The sequence below is a fragment of the Erinaceus europaeus genome, chromosome 11, assembly GCF_950295315.1.
Source record: "Erinaceus europaeus chromosome 11, mEriEur2.1, whole genome shotgun sequence".
Lineage (NCBI taxonomy): Eukaryota > Metazoa > Chordata > Mammalia > Eulipotyphla > Erinaceidae > Erinaceus > Erinaceus europaeus.
In genome coordinates this window covers 83,043,922-83,067,020 of record NC_080172.1, presented here as the reverse complement: position 1 = coordinate 83,067,020, position 23,099 = coordinate 83,043,922, and the positions used below count along the sequence as shown (strand labels likewise).

General features: G+C 37.8%; 1 protein-coding gene across 4 annotated transcripts in view; it reads right to left on the bottom strand.

The window, feature by feature from the left end:
• CDC14A (cell division cycle 14A) overlaps window positions 1–23,099 on the bottom strand; it is a 196,353-nt gene that overhangs the window by 104,346 nt on the left and 68,908 nt on the right. For all 4 annotated transcript variants that reach the window (XM_060202142.1, XM_060202141.1, XM_060202143.1 and 1 more), the window contains exon 5: window positions 11,405–11,484. In XM_060202142.1, coding sequence (XP_060058125.1) covers window positions 11,405–11,484 — 80 coding nt within the window. The remainder of the gene's footprint in view (window positions 1–11,404; window positions 11,485–23,099) is intronic.

The window sequence follows — 23,099 nt, the reverse complement described above, 5'->3', positions numbered from 1 at the left end:
GCATGAATCCACTGCTCCTGGAGGCTATTTTTTTTTAATATTTATTTATTCCCTTTTGTTGCCCTTGCTGTTTTATTGTAGTTATTATTGTTGTTGTTATTGATGTCGTTGTTGAATAGGGCAGAGAGAAATGGAGAGAGAAGGGGAAGACAGAGAGGGGGAGAAAAAGACACCTGCAGACCTGCTTAATTACCTGTGAAGCGACTCCCTGCAGGTGGGGAGCCGGGGGCTCGAAGCAGGATCTTTATGCTGGTCCTTGCACTTTGCGCCACCTGCTCTTAAGCTGCTGCGCTACCCGCCAACTCCCAGTGGAAGCTATTTTCCCCCCTTTTGTTGTCCTTGTTGTTTTATCGTTGTTGTGGTTATTATTTATGTCGTTATTGTTGGATAGGACAGAGAGAAATGGAGAGAAGAGGAGAAGACAGAGGGGAAGAGAATGATAGACACCTGCAGTCCTGCTTCACAGCCAGTGAAGCGACCCCCTGCAGGTGGAGAGCAGGAGGCTGAAACAGGGATCCTTTAGGTGGGTCTCTGCACTTAATCAGCTGCGCTACCGCCCAACCCCCACTCCCACCATTTTCTATGCCTGATTCAGAAGCCTTCCCTGAGCTCCTCCCATCATAGAACCTTTGACTTGTAGGTCACAGGTTCTCCTACTCACCTTTGCTTAGGTTACCCTATTCATCCTTCAGATCTCACCTCAAAGATCATTTGTCTCAGGGGAAAACAAACAAACAAACAAACAAAAAACCTCTACCCTCAGCCTGGCTATGTTAGGTCCTCAATTGTTTTTTTTTCCCCTCTCATAAGACTTAACTGAAGTTTGGTATGTTATCTCTGTGTGCTTGATTCTCTACCTCTATGTGTAATGGAACCTAACAGGACTTTGTACCAACAGTAGCAAAGAAGACCAGAACTATACCTCTTTTTTTGTTGTTGTTTTTATTGTCTCTTTAGTCACTGTGCCTGACACAAAACAAATATCCAATTAATGTTTGTAAAGAAACATTTAAGACTAAGTAAAGGACATTGGAATATCGTGCCAAGAAAAAACTTTACAGTATTATATAGTCACTTTAGTTAACTCAGTAGTCTAAAAGTGCAATCTTCACTAGTAAGAAACGTTTTCTTTAGGTTAACCCAAGATCCCATTCTTCCTATATAAAGATGCAAAATTTAACTATGGCATGGTTTCACTTATATATGGAATAGAGAAGACAGAAACAATGAACATGCAAAAAAAAGGGGAGGGTGGATAAGAGGGACTAGTTTATTGGCCTTTGTTCTAAACAATGGTGGCTACTGGAGGTTGAACAGAGGTAGGGGAGTGTTAAGTAGGGGGAGCCACTAAACTTCAATGGAGGATGGGCTGAAACTACCCTGAAATACTATAACTCTGTAAATTTTTTAAATCACTAACAAAAAGAAAAGTAAGAAAAAATAAAGATGATTCCCTTCTATTTTTACCAAAGAGTTATAATTAAGTAACTCTAAAAGCAGTAATGCTCAAAGTAGTTTTCTCTTCCTCTGCCAAGTGATATTAAACAACAGGTTTATTTAACCTAGATTATTTTAGAGAGGCTACAAAGAGCTTTTAAGATTTAAGTCACTACACCATGTGCTAGATACTTTTAAAACACCCAGAGATTTTTACAGCAGCAAATTCCCAAATGTTTACTTATCTACTAGATTGCTTTTTCACTCATTTATCTGTACACCCATTCATTCATTTTTATTAAGCCAAATATTTACTGAGTTGAATGAGGACATGTATTTTTCCACCTTGTTCAGAAAAGACCAATGAAATCAAACAGACTTCAATAGAAGGGAAAAGTTTGCATACCCCTTGTAGCTTGGGAAAACTACAGCTCGTAATCTTATGTCATGATAATTTGACCTTGTATTGCATTACTCTTTTAAACAGGTAGTCAGACACAAGATGTTCTTCATTTAAGAGATAAGGTAATACTCGCAAATGCTATAGACTTTCATCTTCACTAAAGAATAAGTCATGTGTCTCTACCCCCCCCATACAGAAGATTAATGTTACATTTAACAGCTGCCTATAATATAAACCTCCAAATGCAAACTGAGCTCAACTTCATGCTTGATCATCTGCACTCCACACCTGACTATCTAAACCCTTTCTAACCCTTTTACTTCTGTCTTGTTCAATGTGGCTTTCAGCATAACAGTCAACTAAACCATGAGGCACTGTAAAGCAATTATAAAAATTCACATAACTGTGGTCCAGGAAGTGATGTAGTGGCTAAAGCATTGGACTCTCAAGTATGAGGTCCTGAGTTCGATCCCTGGCAGCACATGTACCAGAGTTATGTCTGGTTCTTTCTCTCCTATCTTTCTCATGAATAAATAAATAAAATCTTTTTTAAAAAGTTCACTTAACTGACGTTAGGAGGAATGTGGAATCCACAAATATTTATTGTTTAAAAAAAACTAAATGATTATAGGACCTAGAGGGGGTTGAACTATTATGTGAAAAACTGAGAAATGTTACACATGTACAAACTACTGTATTTTACTATTGACTGTAAACTATTAATCTCCCCAATAAATAAAATTTTTTTAAAAACTAAATAAAAGAAAAATCTGAATAACTAAACCAACTGGGATTTTTTTTTTAATATTGATTTGGTAGAGAAACAGTAGATGGGTGTTTTAATTTAAGTAAACTAGAATCCAAATTGACAGACGAAGAGAAAGAAATGAATTCATAATCGTCCTAGAGTTGTGTCTTACAGGATCTCAAGAATCAACTGTTAAATATTCAGGAATTTTGAAAGCCCAAGGTCACATTGCTGGGAATATTTACACAAGGAAAATTAGCAAATGCCTTTTACATTAAAAAGCAAGGTTACTAACACACCACTGCTTGTAACCTCAGAATCTAAGGAGTTACTAGTAAGAAGCAACCCTGTAAATTTTAATAGTGAAAAGATGAAATCAGAGAGGAAAGAACATATTTACACAAAACAATAGGCATTTCTGGTAATGAAGTTGCCTGGAATGAAGAACAGAGGCACAGTGTTTACCTATTGCAGACTCCACACAAAAAATAAATAATAAATAAATAAATAAATAAAAGGATTGACAGTAAATGGACTAAGAAATACTGGGAATAAGTATGATGTGCAATGTTTTAATACCATGATTATCTCTAAATCCTCTAGACAGCAAGCTATTAGGAGGTATACAAATATCTGCAGAGCAGTGGGCTGGAAAGGATCTCAAAGGTCATCTGAGTGCCCTTCCAAACACTGAAGCTGTCCACACACACCCACCACAAGGTCATGAGCCTCTTCCGGAGCAGGAATGTGCCCTTTATCCAGCATCTAGTGCAGTATGGAACACATTATTATGTTATGTGTGAACAAATAAATAAATGACCATTACCAGAAGATCGTTCAACTCATACTTCAATACTTCTGGTTAGGAGTTAATGAGTTTTCAAAGGAAAAACTACATTAAAACCATTTTTAATAATAATAAAAACATACTCTAGATCATTGCTGTCCAATGAGAATATAATGCCAGTCACAAGAGAGTGCCTATTATGTACATTTATTTTTAACAGTCATATTAAGACAAAGTAGAAAGAAACTGTTAATTTTAATAACATATTTGATCTAATCCAATATATCTGAAATACCATTTCAGCATGCAGTCAATATAAGTAAGATGTTTTACTTTCTTATACCAAAGCTTTGTTTTGTTTTGTTTTGTTTTGTTTTGTTTTGTTACCAGAGCACTGCTCAGCTCTAGTTCATAATGGTTCTAACTGAACCTGGGACCTTCAGTACCTCAGAGAAGAAGGTCTTTTATATAACCATTATGCTATCTCCCCAGTCTCATGTATTTTATTTTATTTATTTTTTCCTCATCTTTTGTCCTCAGTGGGGCTTCACTGTCCTGGGTCAGCTTTTTCAAAGACAGAGGGGGACACACTACAGCAACAAAGCTAGCTACTATCCTCAGTGACACAGTACTCTCACGTGATGTACTGGGGCTCAAACTTGGGTTGCACACAAAGCAAAGTAGGAGTCCTCTGAGATTATCTTGTCCACTCCCTCCAAGGTATATTTTAAACTTACAGTCTATCTGAGTTTGGACTAAACCAATTTAAAGTGTTAAGTAGCGACTGGAACTAGTATCTATTCTGCTAGACAGTTCATCCATAGACTCTAATCATGTGAGGCTACTTGGCAACTAGACACTGCTCAAAACACTTCATATGCAACTGTCCAAAGGACACCTGGCTTACAGACACTGAACAAATACATGACATACATGTATCAGCTCTAGAGAAAAGAAAAAGAGTGGATTACTTATATCATCTAATCCTACAAGATAAAATTGCATTTGATAAGAAGTAGAGGAAGTAACAAGCTCCCACTCATGAAAGAGCAAACTTGTGTGACTTAAGGCAAAGCCAAAAGCTGAATAGTAATCAATCAAAGAAAGAAAAAAGATAACAATATCCTCTGTTTCAGAAGTAGCAGAAGGCTAGGTACTAATTCTGCTCACCTAAAAAGACAGATATAAATAAAATTTCATTCTAAGACATGGCTTTAAAAGTCACAAAAAGTCTACAGAATACAACTGTCTAGAACTAATAATAACAAGAACTAGAGAAAAAGACCAACCACTGTGCTCCTGGCCTTTTATCAACATCTAAGTGGCACCGTTTAACCACACTAATTTGCCATAAAGATAAAAATAGTAGTAAATTGTTTTTACATGGATATTAAAAATAAGGATTTCATATAGTAGGTATTAACTAAATAACTATTATTATGTTCATTAACCTAAATGATTACAGCACTACTCCAAATCATCTTTATCAGCTAAGGCTATCTATTGAAAATGTACTCTTAAAGAGTACAAAAAGTTAGCACAATCCCTTCTACAGAGAACTTAAAAGCATTGATCTGGACTATAAAAATAGAAACAACAAAAAAGTACTCTGAGTCAATTTTCACAGTGCAAACCTTTAAAGCATTGCTGTGTTCTAAAAAACAAACCAGACATAACTCAATTCCTTACATGTATTTAGCGGATTACCAAGACTCTGACAGTTGTTTCTGTTCTCAGATCCTGCATAGTGGTATTTATTTATTCTTTAACAGGAAAAATCTGACAGAGTTTGCTTTGCATGGTGGTCCAAGTTACTCAATATGTCCCAGCTGTTGAGAAAAGAGTTTTGACAGTTTGGAATAGATGAGACCTCTATTTTCAACACACTGCTTTTAAAGCAAATGCAGATTCTTTTCCACCATACCAACCATCAAAAGCAAAGATATATCAAAGATCTGTGGGACCGTAACTAACTCCAAATATCAACAGTGCGAAGCAGAAAAGTAGTCATCATAAAGAAAAATTGAGAATGGATGTTTAAGAAAATATTTTTTAAAAAATTTTTGTTTCTATATTTTTGAAATGCAAGAGAAAAAACAGACTCTCCCTTTGAAGTACAAAGTTAACTGCTAAATAAACACTGACAAAACTCATGATATCATATTTAAGCTAATAAATATCTCTCTCTACATATGTAGATATATATTTTATAATTACATCTAACATACTTCATAAATACATCTAACAAAGTTTGCTTTGCTTTAAAAGGCAGCGTAATGCCAAGTTCTGAGTGGCTGACCCCTTTGAGCCTTTGTTAGAGCCCTACAAGTTCTGGCATGCCCAGATGATCCTGGGTAATTGCTCCTATAATTTCCCTTCAAGACTCAACCACATTGAGACATAGCTCAGCAACAGATATCACCAAGGATTATTCCCAAAACACAACAAATCCCGCCCTTAACACAAACAGAGGGGATTCACTTTAAGGACTAGTGTCACTGAAGAATCATCCGTAGGAGGTGAACCTCCTGTCAAGGCAGGTTTTCTAGCATCACATGTGTCCTTGAAGAAAGCTTGCATATTCCTATTAATAAAATGGCACTATATAATAAGCCATCTATTTCCAACACTCTCAGGAAACAGCACAAAAACAGTTCCAAAATGGCAGCGTATTATTCTAATCCCTAGAGATCGATCTTACTACACACAGGTGTGGGTCAGGAAATGTGTCCAAGATTGTTTCAGAACATGATTTCCGCCAGATGTTAATAGAAACAGAGATGATATAGGAAGAGATTCATGATAATGTACTTTAGAAAATTCTAAGTTAAATGAAAATTGAGCATATTACACAGAACCATTCAGATCTTTAAAATGGAAATGTGCTTTGTAAATCTCTAAGACTGTGAATACTACACTTACTTAATGACTTTAAGACATTAGTTTTGCCAGGTTAGATCTCTTACAGAGTACTTAATTACTTAATAGTAATCAAACTTATTAGCCTACTGGAATCATGATGGTAATTTTTAAATATCCCAATACATAGAGTAGCCCGATGTGGGAGTGGAACCTAGAAAATAATATTTGTGTAAAGTTTCTTAGATGAACAGCCACATTTAAAAATAACATAACCAGGATACATTGGCATTAATGGATACATTAAACACTTTTTAAAAAATAACAGGAATGTAGATTTGAAAACTATAGTTCCTGACAACCCAAGAATTCCACTAAGGATCAGTCTCATGGGACCTTAAACAAACTGCTATTAATATGGCTTTTAAGGATGACTGATAACTAATATAGTCTACAGATTTTGTAGCACTCTAAAGGGGGGGGGGGGGAAGAATGGAGAAAAAAAAAATTGATACCAGGCTTGCCAAATCAAACTCTTAAACTCTGACCCCAGAACTAAAAAGGCCCTTGCTACCTCAAATGTCAACTTGCCATGCCAAACACTAAAAATAGGCAGATTCAGAATTAAAAGACATAAAAATACCCTTTGCTTCTAGGTTTTAGCTCAATTCATCCCTGAGACAAAAACAATGGCGGGCAGGGGTTGATAGCATAATGGTTATGCAAAGCAACTCTCATGCTTGAGACTCCAAAGTCCCAGGTTCAATCCCCTGCACCACCATAAGCCAGAGCTGAGTAGTGCTCTGGTATTAAAAGAAAAGAAAAAAGAAAGGCTCTCCAGGCTGGGGAGATAGCATAGTGGTTATGCAAAACAAAAAAACAACAACAAAAACAAAAACCATTGACTTTCAAACCCAGTTTCAACTGGACTGAGGGAAGCTTTGGTGTTGTGCTTTCTCTAATTCAGCTATGTCTAAAGTCTATTATACTACAGTAAACGGGTGGCAAGTGGAGGAATTTGGTGAATATAGGCAAAAGGTACAACCTTCCAAGTCTAAGCTAAATAAATACTAAGGATATCAAACACAATGTGAGGACTCTCATTAACACTGCTATATAATACATATTTTAAAATTCCTAGAAGACTAATTCCTAAAAATTCTCATCACTAGGAGGAGGAAGAACGGTTACTATGTAAAATGATGTGCATTAACTAAACTTACTGTGAGAATTATTTCCCAACTTTTAAATATCATTATACTGGGTACCCTAACTATATATAGTTTTGTATGTCAATTGTACTTCAATCAGACTGAAAGAAAAAACATAAGCAAAAGCAATAAAATTATCTGAATTTTTATTTGACTTATCTTTTTTTACAGTTTTTTTCTTTTAAATATTTATTTATTCCCTTTTGTTGCCTTTGTTGTTTTCTTGTTGTAGTTATTGTTGTTGCTATTGATGTCATCGTTGTTGGATAGGACAGAGAGAAATGGAGAGAGGAGGGGAAGACAGAGAGGGGGAGAGAAAGATAGACACCTGCAGACCTGCTTCACCGCCTGTGAAGCGACTCCCCTGCAGGAGGGGAGCAAGGGAGCACTACCTGCAGGTGGGGAGCCAGGGGCTCAAACCCGGATCCTTACGCCAGTCCTTGCACTTTGCACCACGTGCACTTAACCCGCTGCACTATCGCTCAACTCCCTTGACATCTTTAGAGAATTTATGTTATTTTTTTAATATTTTATTTTTAGTGAAAGAGACATACTAAAACACTGCTCAACTCTGGCTTGTAGTGCTGCTGGGGATTGAACCAGGGGTCTCAGAGATTCAGGCATGAAGGTCTTTTGCATAACCATTATGCTGTGTCCCCAGTCTGAGAATTTTTAAACTATTTTAAAAGAAAAAAAATTGCTGTCATGAAATTTAGATAAATTTAAATAGAAAACCTCAATCAAAATTCTCTCAGTTGTAATAGCAGGTCCTATACTGCAAACATCATATGAAATAGTATCCTACCTAACCCACCATGATATAAAACTCATGCCATGAAAACATAAGTTTGAGCCACCCAAATCAACACCTGAATTGTTATTCTCCTGCTGCCACCTTAATATGAAAGGCATTCATGGGGGCTGCCCCTAACATCTCCAGTCTCCAGTCCCAGACTTAAATCTCCTTCTTTAGTATTCCCACAATACCTGTCTCTTAATTCTAGTAAACCAAGTTATATGTATTTACTCTAGAGACAGCAAAGGACAGAATGAGTCTTCAAATCCAGTGTCTCTACTTCTGAAACATATACTTAGCCATCCTGCCTAGAACTTTATTACTACAGTGGATGGAATATTGGTGCTTTTCCCAATTTTTATAGTATAACTTCAACTCTATTGTACTAAGGTAGGATCTTTGAGAGTTAATGAATCTTTATGCAAGGGACCCCTGAGAGCATGCTCACCTTCCTTCCAACATGTGAGGATATGAAGAGAAACCAGCTTCTTTTTTATATATTTTATGTATTAGAGAGAAAGAGAGAGATTGAGTGAGAGAGAGAAAGAGAGAGACCAGAACACTGCTCAACTCTGGCTTATGGAGGTGCTGGGGGTTGAACTGGGAAACTTTAAGCATCAGGCATGAAAGTCTTTTGCATAACTATCAGTCTCTCTCCACAGCCCATGAAGTCAGTTTCTGAAACCCTGAGAAGGGCCATGACCAGAACCTGGCCATGCTGGCCTCCTGAACTGTTAAGAGATACATTCCTAGTGCTTACAACTCACCTAATTTATAAAGTCTTTTATAGCAGTCTCAGCTGACTAAAACAGTTATCTTTTTCTGGAAAATAAAGCTGCATTTTACAGTGAACGTTTGAATTGTAGAAGTCATAAGAAATGAGAGGAAAAAGGCTTTGTCTTCATTTAGACTCTGTGGTATATAATGTTATTTTTTTATTTTATTTATTTATTCCCTTTTGTTGCCCTTGTTGTTTTAATCTGTTATTTTTTACCTGCCTGTCATTGGCTAAGTAGTTCATACTCTAAACGGCTAAGAGATGTTTTCCTTTCAGTATCCCAGCCCTAGCATACTTTATGCCCGCATTTCACAGACAATCAAGTACACTGTTGCCTCTACTCCTTCTCTTCCCCTTCAGGCCCACCCTGTGTCTAACAATATCCACTACTGTGGTCTGAGAAACAGAGGTGAGAATTCTATGGCTCACCAAAGATTTAGTCATGATTTTGTCATTCAATATTTACAAAAGTACTTTTCAGTATTAGGAACTGTGTGACCTTTTCTCTGTGCACTTACAGAAGAATAAAGAAGGGACAAGCAAAGAGGTTTCCTGATCCTTTCTAAAACTGGTGTTAATGATTATGATGTTAGCAACAACAATAAACAATCCATATGCTAATAGACTTGGAAACACAAAGAGGCAAAAATATGACCATTTATTTACAATTCTCTCAGAAATGACTGGTGTGGGATCTTGGAAATATGTTCCTTTCTACTTTTTTAAACAAGTTCAAGTCTATCCATAATGTTTAAAAGTTCTTTTCAGCTGATAGTTGCAGACAGTATTTTCTAACACTCTAGAGACAGTCTTCCTCAGGATATGTTAATTTGTGTGTTACAGAGGTGACTTGGGGTCCCTATTAAACATCTGCTCAAGAGATGGTCCTTAAAGGGTGTTATTCCCTTACCCTGAGATTCAGTCAGAACTCTGTCAATGCTCCTGAAAGAATGAATGGATGCTTCAGTGCTGCAGATTACTGAAGTGTACCAAATCTTAACATAATCACCACCTGTAGAGGGAACGCTTTGCGAGTGGTAAGGCAGGGCTGCAGGTGTCTCTGTCTCTCTCCCTCTCTGTTGCTGGTATGCTTCTGGATTCTGCTTGTGAAGCCTTCTGATTTTATCATCACATTGGGTTCGCTTGTGTTGCTTGCTATGTGTCCTGTTTGCACATCCACTGTTGGCTGGGCACCCCACTGCCTCCAGGATATTGGTTTGGTCCCCCCCCAACCCTCCGCCTCTGGGACATTTGGTTTAGTCATCCATCGTTGGTTTATGCTTCTTTCTTCTCCCCGCCCCCTATCGTATGTATTCCCTTGGTTCCGGACTCTTCCGCGGAGGAGAGGGATGCAGGACAGAATTGTGTTGTGATTAGAAGAGATTAGTTTTTTTGAACTACTTCCCCGCTCATGAATAAAGATTGGAGTGCGTTCTCAGCTTAGCCATAAGTCTCTGGTCGTCTCTGTCTCCCGCCTGTGAAGCCAGCCCAGCAAAAATGACACGCTGTCATCCCCTTCCCTCTCGATTTCTGGCTGTCTCTATCCAATAAATAAAGATAATTTTAAAAAACATAATCATCGGGAGTTGGACGGTGGCGCAGTGGCTTAAGCACATGTGGTGCAAAGCGCAAGGACCCGCACAAGGATCCCCGTTCAAGCCCCCAGCTCCCCACCTGCAGGGGAGTCGCTTCACAGGCGGTGAAGCAGGTCTGCAGGAGTCTATCTTTCTCTCCCCTCTCTGTCTTCCCCTCCTCTCTCCATTTCTCTCTGTCCTATCTAACAACAAAGATATCAATAATAACAATAATAACTACAACAACAATAAAAAAACAAGGGCAACAAAAAAGGAAAAATAAATAAATAAATAACATAATCATTAGTTCATAAATATGGTATCCTTGCACTCATATAAATTGCCAAGATATAGCACAGTCTCAAAGGAAAAATTAATTCTTATAAGGACAAAGCTATGTTACTACATATGAGGTAGGACAGACTCTAAAAACAAAGGAATTGTGATTATAATATACTGGGAAACAGTATATTATAGTAACAATAATAATATAGTTATAATTATATACTGTTATAATAATATACTGGAAACAGTATATTATTAATAGTTATGCAAAGAGACTTTCATGCCTGAGGCACCAAAGGTCTCAGGTTCAATACTCAACACCACCATAAGCCAGAGCTAAGCAGTGCTCTGGTAAATAAATAAGTAAATAATGATAACAATACAATTAAAACAGAGGAATAAATCCATCATCTCCTTTCACTCCATTTAACATTATAGTCATTGTCATAAAAGAATCTACACACACCTTACTCTAAAGGAGTTGTCTGGAAAAGTTTTATAGACTGATTCTCATAAGCAGTTATACCTGAATGGAAGATACGGGGGATTTGAGCCTGATAGGAGTGCTCTGTAAGCTTCTTCTGGTGTCTTCTTTAAGTAGATCACCTAAAACAGACAAACAGCAACATTTAGAACAGCAATGGATGAACAAAACTAATTTAATTACTTACTGAATTGTTGTGGTAATAATGTTGACCTTTTGACCACTGTTAAATTTTCCTTCACAACCTGAAGCTAGTTTAAAGGTGGAAAAGAGTTTAAAGACCAAAGATCCATAAAGAGGGCATGTCAGGGCTGTTTACCAACCTGAACACACCCAATGGCAGGCTTTTTCTTTTTGGAGAAGCAAACAATTATACCTTGAAGAATGTACTATGTGCTCACCGAAGACCAATACCAGGCTCACTGTTCTTCACAACAAATCTACTGTGAGGTAATTCAGTGTCTGGTGAATTATGAAAGACCTCTCAGAGCAACCACAAGTCCAATGGGAAATCTACAAGTCTATCTGCTCTGAGGAAAGCAAAAAAAGGAAGGGAAGGGGAAAGGAGAACTATACCCCTATTATCTTATAATTTTTTAAATTAACATTAAATCACTAATAAAAATCTCAGTTCTGAATTCTTAAAGAAGGAAAATTAAAATAAATACTTAAGAGACACTCCTATCTTGAAGGTCTTATAAGCACATACCAAACCAAAGCAAGTTGACTATGAACAAAAATAAATAAATAAATAAAAGCCCAGGAAATGAAACCACTATAAAAGGATTGCTCTAGACATGAGCCAGAGTCTACAAATAGAATATCATGACTTTAGTTGTCACTAAAATTATTACAAAAGTTAATTTAAACCATCCTAAATTTAATAAATATTTTTACTTTTTTTTAAGTTTAGCTCCCCTTTTTTTTCATTATTTTCTTTATTGGGGGATTAATGTTTTACAGTCAACAGTAAATACAATAGTCTGTACATGCATAACATTTCCCAGTTTTCCACATAACAATACAACCCCCACTAGGTCCTCTGCCATCATGTTCCAGGACCTGAACTCCACCCCTCCCCTAATTACCCCAGAGTCATTTACTTTGGTGCAATACACCAACTCCAGTCCAAGTTCTGCTTAGTGTTTTCTCTTCTGATCTTGTTTTTTAGCTTCTGCCCATGAGTGAGATCTAATAACTATTCTTAATAACTAACACTAAAACATTTTTTTTAAGATAGAGACAAAGACAGAGGTAGAGAGAGACTGTGAAAGAGACCACAGCACCAAAGTTTCCTTCAAGTGGTAGAGGGCAGGCTTGAACGTGGGTCACACACATAGCCAAGCAGCACATTATCCAAGTGAGCTATTTTAACTGGCCCTTCTTTTGTATTCTCATGAGTAAGCTACATAATACAAAACTGATTATAATGCAGTGGTTTCTCAAGTCTAACACTTAAAATGTTTTAAAGCTGCTAAGAGGAAAAGCTGCTTAGAAAACTTGTGTTTGGATTAAATAATTAAAGCCTATACAACAATATTTGAAAGGCAAAAATAAACTCCCCTCCTTGGGAGCAATTACATTAATCCCTATTAATTTTTAGGTAGTCATTCTATAGGAGAGAGGCCACAGCCCACACAGAATAATTCCTTAGGCTGGCTACCCCACAGAGTTTTGCTACTCATCTTACCTGCATGACTTAGCATACACGACCCATGTTCTCATACTGTAAAATGAGAGTCTTTGTTTTTATTTTTATCCTAGTACCAAATTATTAATAAGTGTAAAATGAAACCCAATAGAGGCCATCCAAATTCCAGGAAGATTCTGGGGATAGGTAACGCAATGACCTTTTATAATCTGGTGACAGTGACTTGGAATAGGGATGAAATGTTCTCCTAATAAAAATGAGCACATTACTGAAGGTGTGCATGCTGGAATGGCTACAATAAACAATTCTGTTTTTCCTGGAGAAAATATGGCAAAGGTTTTTATGCCAGACCTTTTTAGTTCTGTCTCTTACTATAAGGAGAATGCATTGCTGAGGAGCTATCTCAGTGGTAGAGCTCAGGACTTCCATGTTTGAGATCCTGGGTTTGATTTGCTAGTATTGCATATGAGAAGCGTAATGACTTGGCTAGACGTCTAATAGATCCCTCTCTCCACCATCACTGGTCACTTCCATCACAAATGTCAACATAAGTTCTCTCGTGGACCACTCCAAGAACTTATCCTCCACATAAAGTAGCAATGGTAGGGACTGCCCCACTCTTCAAAGGGAATACAGGTCAGCCTACCCTGTCACTAGAGGAACACTGGTCCTAAAATGAGTGCGTCCCAGAATGTTCCCAGCCATGTCCATGAAACAGAGATAATAGAGGTTACACAGGCTCCTGTGCTAAATATGAATAGTTATGGGCCCTAGGTATGATCAACTAGTAAACAGTTAATTGTATTTATATATTTTCTTCAGTATGGTAGATATTCTCTGCCCTAATCCAGATTTCTAGCCCTATTCTCAACTCTGACATCATCCTCCCAGACTATATATTTGTCCAACTCCATTTAGCTATCAAATTCAAACAAAAACTACCAAAATTCAAAATTCATAGGGCCCTAGGTGCATAGCTAAAATAGACTTCTTAGATTCTTTCCATTCTAAAACCCCTATTCTCATCTGCTCTGTTCCTACTTTATGGTTCCTGTTCATTAATCATTTTATCCTGCTTTATATATTACTGTCTTTCAGCCACTAAGTTGCAGATGCTATAATGATTCCATCCTGACTTCCCTGGGCAGACAACGTGACGTCACCAGTGTGTCCTGGAACCTCTCCAGAGCCCTTTCCCACAAGGGAAAGATAGAAACAGGCTGAGGATATGGATCAACCTGCCAACACCTATGTCTAGTGGAGAAGCAATTACAGAAGCCAGAACTCCCACCTTCTGCACCTCATAAAGAATTTTGGTCTATACTCCCAGAGGATGAGAAATAATTAGGGGAAGATAACCAGAGGGCTCTGAACTCCAACTCCATCAGGACCCAGAGAGAGAAAAAGAAAAAAAAAAAAAGGGGAGGACATTCAGAAGTAGTAATAGGTGTAGATGTGGCTTAGAAAGCAAGAGAAGAGGGCAGGGGGTAGATAGTTATGTTAAGAGATTCTCATGCCTGAGGCTCTGAAGTCCCAAATTCAATCCCCTATAAACAAAAACTAATCAGTACTCTGGTAGAAAAGAAAGGAAAAGAGGAGAGCGCAGTGAAGAGGAAGGGAAAAAGAGGGGAGAAGAGGCGACAGCAGGGGAGGGAAAGGGAGAATATGTAAATCAAAATTGAACAATCTTTTCTTTCCTAATTATTGATGGATAAAATTTAACAAAAGTCATCAATGCAACGAGTACCACCTCGGCATGCTTCACTTCAGACTGTGTCCAGAAACGTAAGGCATGGAATATCAACCCTTCACCCTCATTACTTGGGTGAGACTTTTCCTTTCATAGGATTCTCCAATTCCATTCCAGGAGGTTCACTTCCTAACAAAATCCCAAAACCTAGATATAGACCGGGTCCCGTGATAGACAAAGCATATGTTCACATATACCCATAAATTAGGGCAAAATATACAAATGAAAGCAAAAATACACAATAGTCTGTAGTGAGTCAGTATAAAGTTCATAATGAAATAGTGTCTACTTAGACTTAGATACCCTCCTCCCCTACTTCCTATTACAGTTCTCCCACTCATTCCAAAGCTAACCTTAGCAAAGCAAGGACTGCAAAAGCTGAATAAGGGCAAGAGACTGGCATACTTAAACGATGACTCTTTAGTCACTATCAGGCCACCCCATCAGCTGGGGCCCTATTCGGGGAGTTCTGAGATTCCCAAACAGACAAGATGGGCATAGCCTCGAATAAATCCCTCTCTCCATTGTTACCGGTCATTCTATCAGGAACAACACAACAGACCCCTTTGTGGGCCCCCATAGGACCTTGCCCTCAACTTGGATCAACAATGGTGGAGAATGTTCCATCCTCCAAAGGGAGGATGGACAACATACTCTATGAGACACCTGATAAAGATGGGTCCTGATATTGGGGCAGCATGGAATGTTCCTACTCATGACCACAGAATGTGAGCTCAGATCTACAGGGATGCAGAGGTCACACAGGCTCCTAAGCTGAATATGGGCCCCAGATCACATGAAATCCATAGGGTTTACAGTCAACAATATTTATATACCTTTCCCATATTAAGAAGCTACTCTCTTCCCTGATCCAGCATTTTAATCCTTTTCCAGCCATGACATCATCTCCCCAGACAATAACTTGGATCCACCTGCTTATCAGATTTCAGGCTCAGGGGAAAAAGGAAAAAAAAAAAAAAAAAACCCTAGTATAGCCACAGGCCCTTTGGAATATAACTAAAATATGCCCTACTAGCTATCTACAAAATGGAGAGACCCCCAACTCTTCATCCACACTATTCCAGCCTTTAGGTCCATAAATGGTCAACAATTTGTTTGGCTTTGTATGTTAACTCTTTTCAACCACCAGGTTCCAGATGCTAGCATGATACTGACCAGACTTCCCTGGACAGACAACCCCACCAATATGTCCTCGAGCTCTGCTTCCCCAGAGCCCTTCCCCACTAGGGAAAGAGACAGGATGGGAGTATGGATCGACCTGTCAATACCCATGTTCAGCCTGGAAGCAATTACAGAAGCCAGACCTTCAATCTTCTGCATCAATCTACTCCCAGAGGGTTAAAGAATAAGAAAGCTATCAGGGGAGGGGATGGGATATAGAGTTTTGGTGGTGGGAATTGTGCGAAGCTGTACCCCTCTTATCCTATGGGTTTAGTCAATGTTTCCTTTTTATAAATAAAAAATTTTAAAAATAAAAAAATTAACAAAAGTCCTTTGTACAGTGTTTGGTGTACTATGCCAATTTCCCCCTAGAACAGTAAGAAAATGCATTATTCTCATGAAATTGCCCTACTCTTGCCAGGTGTCCTAGAAACCTTCCTAACAGAATAGCCTCTGACATGTAATTTCTTATTTTTCACTATTTAGGAATCAAAGGCAATTAAAGAGTTTTTTTTTCTTAATTAACTGTGCTGCCTGGGACCAAAGACCCAAATAACTCTCAATTTCTTTAGAAAAATAATAATAATAATTCTTTGAGGGGGGGGCTCAGGTCCTGGAACATGATGGCAGAGGAGGACCTAGTGGGGATTGAATTGTTATGTGGAAAACTGAGAAATGTTACACATGTACAAACTACTGTATTTTACTGTTGACTAAACCATTAATCCACCAATAAAGACATTAAAAATAAATAATGATTCTTTAAAAGCCAGTATTTCAGCATATTCTACCAAAACTAAGTTTTTTTATTTAACTCAAATAAAAGTACAATACTGCAACTTGTATGACTTACATTATTTACCATTATCTCAATGTTTCCCAAACTTCAGTCATATATTAACTTTCTTATTTACTCCATGTATCACTATGGCTACCATTTCTCTTAAATAGGCATGTTCTTTTTAACTTAATTTATTCTAAAGTGTTTTACACCATTGCTGTAAATGGTGCGTGGGGGGGGGGGGATCATTTGCCAGAGTCTGCACATAAATAAACATTAAAATACATAATCTTAAATTTTCAAATGTCTTTTTGCATGCCATAGATTAAAAATATTACCGTTGGCCTAATTTCATAGAAGAGCAGAAAAACCTAGAAACTAAAATAAAATCCTCTTAAAATTAATCTGTAAGTACTTCTAAATCATTTGTCTCAACTAAATCTATGGTCATTAAATCTTTAAAGCCTGTCAAAAAACAATAGATGTGAGTTTCAGAAGCATTTGGAATTTATAGCTATACCTTTCTACTCAGCTCATTTAATCCTTCTGATAAACAATGAATGATTCTTTTTTTTTAAATATTTATTTTCTTTATTTTGTTGCCCTTGTTGTTTTATTGTTATAGTTATTATTGTTGTTGTCGTTGTTGGATAGGACAGAGAGAACTGGAGAGAGGAGGGGAAGACAGAGAGGAGGAGAGAAAGATAGACACCTGCAGACCTGCTTCACCGCTTGTGAAGCGACTCCCCTGCAGGTGGGGAGGGGAGCCGGGGTTCAAACAGGGATCCTTATGCTGGTCCTTGTGCTTTGCACCACCTGCGCTTAACCCGCTGCGCTACAGCCCGACTTCCAACAATGAATGATTCTTAAAACAACAAATGGCTTAACATAGCAATCTAAACCAGACTGAGTCACAATCTTGTTAATGGTCTCCCCCGGGGGCATCTGCCTCAATTCTTACTATTAATTTTTGCTTTTAAATAGTTTGCCCCACCCCAATAAAAGTCTCACTGCAATGCAAAGCATAACACAAAGACACACACAAACCTGCTATACTTTAAAAAGAAACCTGTGTGGTATATTGCACCAAAGTAAAAAAGACTCTAGAGGTGGGGGGGTGGGGGGAGAGAGTTCAGGTCCTGGAAAAGGATGGCAAAGGACCTAGTGGGAGTTGTATTGTTATATGGAAAACTAAGAAATGTTATGCAAGTACTAACTAGTATATTTTACTGTATTATTGTATTTTACTATACTATTGTACTATGACTATAAACCATTAATCCCCCAATAGTGAAATTTTTAAAAGAGGAAGAAGAAGAAGAAGAAGAAGAAATAATTAAATCCTGGGGCCTGGCAGTGGTGCACCCAGTTAAGTGCATATAATAATGATGCTTAAAGATCAGGGTTCAAGCCCCCACTCCCCATCTGTAGGGAGTCCACTTCATGAGCTGAGTGGTGAAGCAGGTCTACAGATGTCTATATTTCTCTTTCCCTCTCTATCTCTCCATCTTCTCTCAATTCCTTTCTGCCTTATCCAATAAAAATTAGGAAAAAAAAGATAAATAAACCTGTGTCTTTTTAATAATTACATCTGCAATTTGTGATTTAGAAGGCAGAAATACTCTTAAGAATTTGATTTGGCCATCAAAGAGAGTGCTCTTAAATTTTCAGATTTGGCTTCCTGTTATTTAATACAGTATTTTTTTTTTAAATAAAATAAGCAAATGCTTGAATAGTCTTTCCCAGTCAGGCATGGCCACCAAAACACTGACCTAATAGCCATGACATTAGCATTCCAAGCATTTCTAAGTCAATTAAAATTCTCCAAAATAAAAGAGTCCAGAAGACAGATATCACACCTTGAACACAGTCTACAAGCGCTACAATTCACCAAATGTGGAAGACTTATACCAAAGAGATTTATTTGAAAGTTTCAGACAGCTACAATTGTTTTATTATACAAAATGTGAACATGACCCTGTTATATGTGCTTTGGGTTCTACTTCATTAATTAGCAGTCATGTTTGTTTTTATGCTCCATAGAACTTAAAATTACTTTTTATATCTTTATTTATTTATTAGACAGTGAGAGAGAGAATTTGAGAGGGGAGAAGAGAGAGAGGAAGAGAGACAGAGAGACACCTGCAGCAACTCATGAAGTTTCCCCCTGCAGGTGGGGACTAAGGGCTTGAACCTGGGACCTTGAGCACTGTAATGTGTGTGCTTAACCTGGTATGCCACCACCTGCCCGCCCCCCCCAACTTAAAATTACTGTACTTGCAAGATGGCAGTTAAGGATGTAGACGAGTAGAAGTAAGAAAATGCTTCTTCCTATAATCAGAAGCACTTTGATAAAGGTAACCAGTGTAGGACATCCACTTTTCTTTTTTTTTTCTTTTTTTTTTTAAAGACTATTTATTTATGAGAAAGATGGGAGGAAAGAGGAAGAACCAGACATTAATCTGGCACATGTGCTGCCAGGAATCAAACTCAGGACCTCATGCTTGAAAGTCCAAAGCTTCATCACTGCACCACCTCCCGGACCACTCACTTTTCTTAAAATCATGGTTACCTAATTGCACTACCCATCACACACACACACACACACACACACACACACACACACACACACGAGAGTCTCTCAGTCAGGAAGACTCAAAATCTCCAAATTATTCTTACTCTGATCTCTCTTTTATGTGCCCACCTTCATCAAATAAATCAACAGTCAAACTGACTCTTTTCCTACAGTCTCTTTAAACTATAGGATGGACCCAACTTTGAAGAATCTAACCCAAGCATGTAACTTGAGAAGGGGGGGTGGAGAATCTGCTTGGCTCATTCCAATGTCCTTGAGTGAGGGGTCCAAGCACTTCCATACCCTGAACTTTTAATTTTCATTAGCTTCCCAATGGACTACACTTAACCCTTCTCAACTATCATTTTTTTGAAACCTTTCTCACCACATGCTAGAACTAAGACTTCTCTCTGTCTCTCCTTCCTGCCCACTCCAATAATTGCGGAGCAGAGATCTGAAGAATCTTGACCCTATTCTATTCCAAAAGCTCAGTTTGACCTTGAACAGCTCTCAGTTTACTTTTTTCCAGGTGAACTTGTCACTGTTCCTTAAATGACTCCTCACCTCTCTCTAAAAATTTATTGGAGTATCTGAAGTTTCTGTTTTGTTTTGTTTTCTGGAAAACTTTTGACACTATCTCTATTTAAATTCTTGTAACTCCATTAGATCTAACTCAAATCTCACCTGCAGAATCCATCATTATTCAGTTCAAAACTCCTTTGTGTCCCTTAGTCCAGAATATAACACTCAACAATAAGAATGATGGTGAAGGGATCAGGGCTCTGTGGTGGAGGTTGACTGGTGGGGGGTTAGGTGTGCTAATACCTGGCATGAGGAAATGAGGAAGTGTGCCTGTGAATCTTACAAATCAACATTTCCTCAATAAAGTGATAATGAAGTTGCAAAAATAAATAAATAACCTGTAAAAAAAATGATAATGACCTTGCTGACGATGATCATAATAAAAAATGTTACACCGTACATACTTAATGCTAGGTACCAATTCTCAGCTCTTAACAATTTGGATCATTAGTCACCACAATGACATTGAGTAGGTTCCTTCATTATGCTCATTTCCATTTTACATGTGAAATATAGAGAATGATCTGCTCAAGGTCACACAGCTAGGGTAGGGTGGAGTGGAGTGGGGTGGAGTCAGCTAGGGTAGGGTGGAGTGGAGTCTAGCTGGCTTCCCTCAGACACTTCTTTTTTTTAATATTTATATATTTACCCTTTTGTTGCCCTTGTTTTTTTTTTAATTGTTGTTGTAGTTATTATTGTTATTGTTACTGATGTCATTGTTGTTAGATAGGACAGAAAGAAATGGAGAGGAGGGGAAGACAGAGAGGGGGAGAGAAAGATAGACACCTGCAGACCTGCTTCACCGCCTGTGAAGCGACTCTCCTACAAGTGAGGATCCCGGGGCTGAACTGGGATCCTTAGGCCGGTTTTTGCACTTCGCATGGGCACTTAACCCAATGCGCTACTGACCAACTACCCCCTCAGACACTTCTAGCCACTTCCTGAAGAGCCTTTCACAGCTCCGTTGTGAATATTTTCCTTGACACTAAAGTAGAAAATACCTAAGACACAGTAACAGAGGTTATCACACCTTTCTAAGGTTGGTAATGCTTCCTGTCAGATGTTCAGTAAACATATATTTAGTAATAAAAAAAAAGTCTGCTTTAAACCTGCAAGGTAACTCAGAGTACATCCACCCTAGAGAGTTATTTCAGCTTAATTAATAATTAGTGAATGAAATTTTTTAAATGTGTCACTACCACTTTAGTAATGCCCAGGGGGACTAGTGAAAATAACTTCCTGAGCCCAGTTGTACAAGAGCATCAGACTGGGTACAGTGCTTCAGTTATATGCTAAAAGGAAAAAGGAAGAAAAGCTTTTTAAAATAAGAGTCTCCTTTGCAGACATCTATCACAGGGAGACAAGAAGTTGTACCCTTGTGTCAGTAACTGTAGCATATTGACCAACCAATAAATTTACTAAAAGTAAATAAATAAATGCATTAGAGGCATCAAAACAAATTAAAGTAAGAGCCCTCAACCAAATGACTACCTTAAAAGTTTTTTAAGAGTCCAGGCACAGCTACCTGATGATGAGTTCACTCTCCCACTTCCCCTGTTCCTAAGGTACATTCAACCACACACAAAACCTGAGAAAAGCCACAATGTAGGAAGTGGAACAGACCCCATGTATATTTATGCAGTGCTTACAGCTCACACACCAAAAGAAAAAGAAAAAGAAAAAGAAACTGCACACATAAGAGGGAAGTGGAAAACCTTAAGGAATTTACAGGTATAGATAATAAGGACTTCCGGTGGGGCTGAGGAATCATCTATAAAATGAGCTGCTTTCCTTGCCTCACAGCAGAATTTAGATGGGTATCTCCTCCCCTTCCTAGAAAACACAGCTTGAGAGATCAGAGCAGCCTTCTTTGACAGTCTGATAAGTTCAAGCAAGCCTCTGTCTTATATTCTTAAAGTCCCTGCCCGTCTTCTAATGCTTCAAGTCAGTTTTCCACCACAAATCTCACTGGTTGTTTTATTAGTCTCTTGTCTCAAGTAGACTGTAAGTCTATTAATGGGTTTTGCCTCCTTTGCATATGCAGGACTCAACACTGTGTCTGGAGCATAAGACATGACACCAAAAATGTGTGATGGTTATACAAATAGCTGAAAAACATGTCATTTCCTGTGAAAATAAAGAATGACAAGATCACCAAAAAAATTATCATTTATCTCGAGACCAACTGGCAGTGTACAGTATTTAAGAGCTGCCCACCTGCCTGGGTTCAAATCCAGATTTTCTCAGGTATGAATTGTATTAAGTGACTGTGCTGTGCATCCACTTCTTTATTTGTGAACTAAGGATAATAACCATATATATATATATATATATATATATGTATGTATATACATATATATATATATAACTGCACTGTATTGCATGACTGCTCTGTGCATCCATTTCCCTATTTGTTAACTAAGGATAATATACATATATATATGCATATATATATATCATAAGGTTGTGTGTTGGGAAGATTAAATGACTAACAAACATTAATTGATCAGAATGATATCTAGTTCTCTTTGTCACCAAACACATCCCTTATAGCTGAAACTACAGTAAGTCTAGTTCTAGCACATGACATCTTTTCATGCATATACCTTATCTTTATACAACCCTAACAATTCTTTGATACTTCGTTCCCTTACTAGCACTGTGATTTTCCTTATTAGTGAACAGCTCTAAAACATGGATTCACAATTACACTGCCATTTATTTCAATTCTATAGTACAGAATACAACATGCTTGAAAGATCACTTCAATATTCCCTTTGTTCATCGCAGTCCTAATATTGAATTTAACCATCTATCTCTATAAATTAAAGTTACTAGAAACACACACTTAAAAAATGTACAACAAGCTAGGTTATAAAAGTCAACAAGGAATGAACTCAAGAATTCAGCCTATCTAATTCTCTTAACATATGGCTCTCTTACAATAACTGGCCAGAGAAAGATCACCAAATTATTTTCTTCTTTTCAGTGCCTGTATTCATATTACTCTGGACCCACAACTGTTATTATTTCTGACACTTCAGGCCCAAAGGCTGTCCAACATCAAAATGCACACCAACATCAAAATGTGAAGTTGTAAACACACCTCATGATTGCTATATTCCAAAACAATAGCGTAAAGACTATCATTTAGCTCAACCCTCTCATTTTAAAGTATAAGCACTGATCCTAGTCTCGGGTTTTGCCTCTTTCATT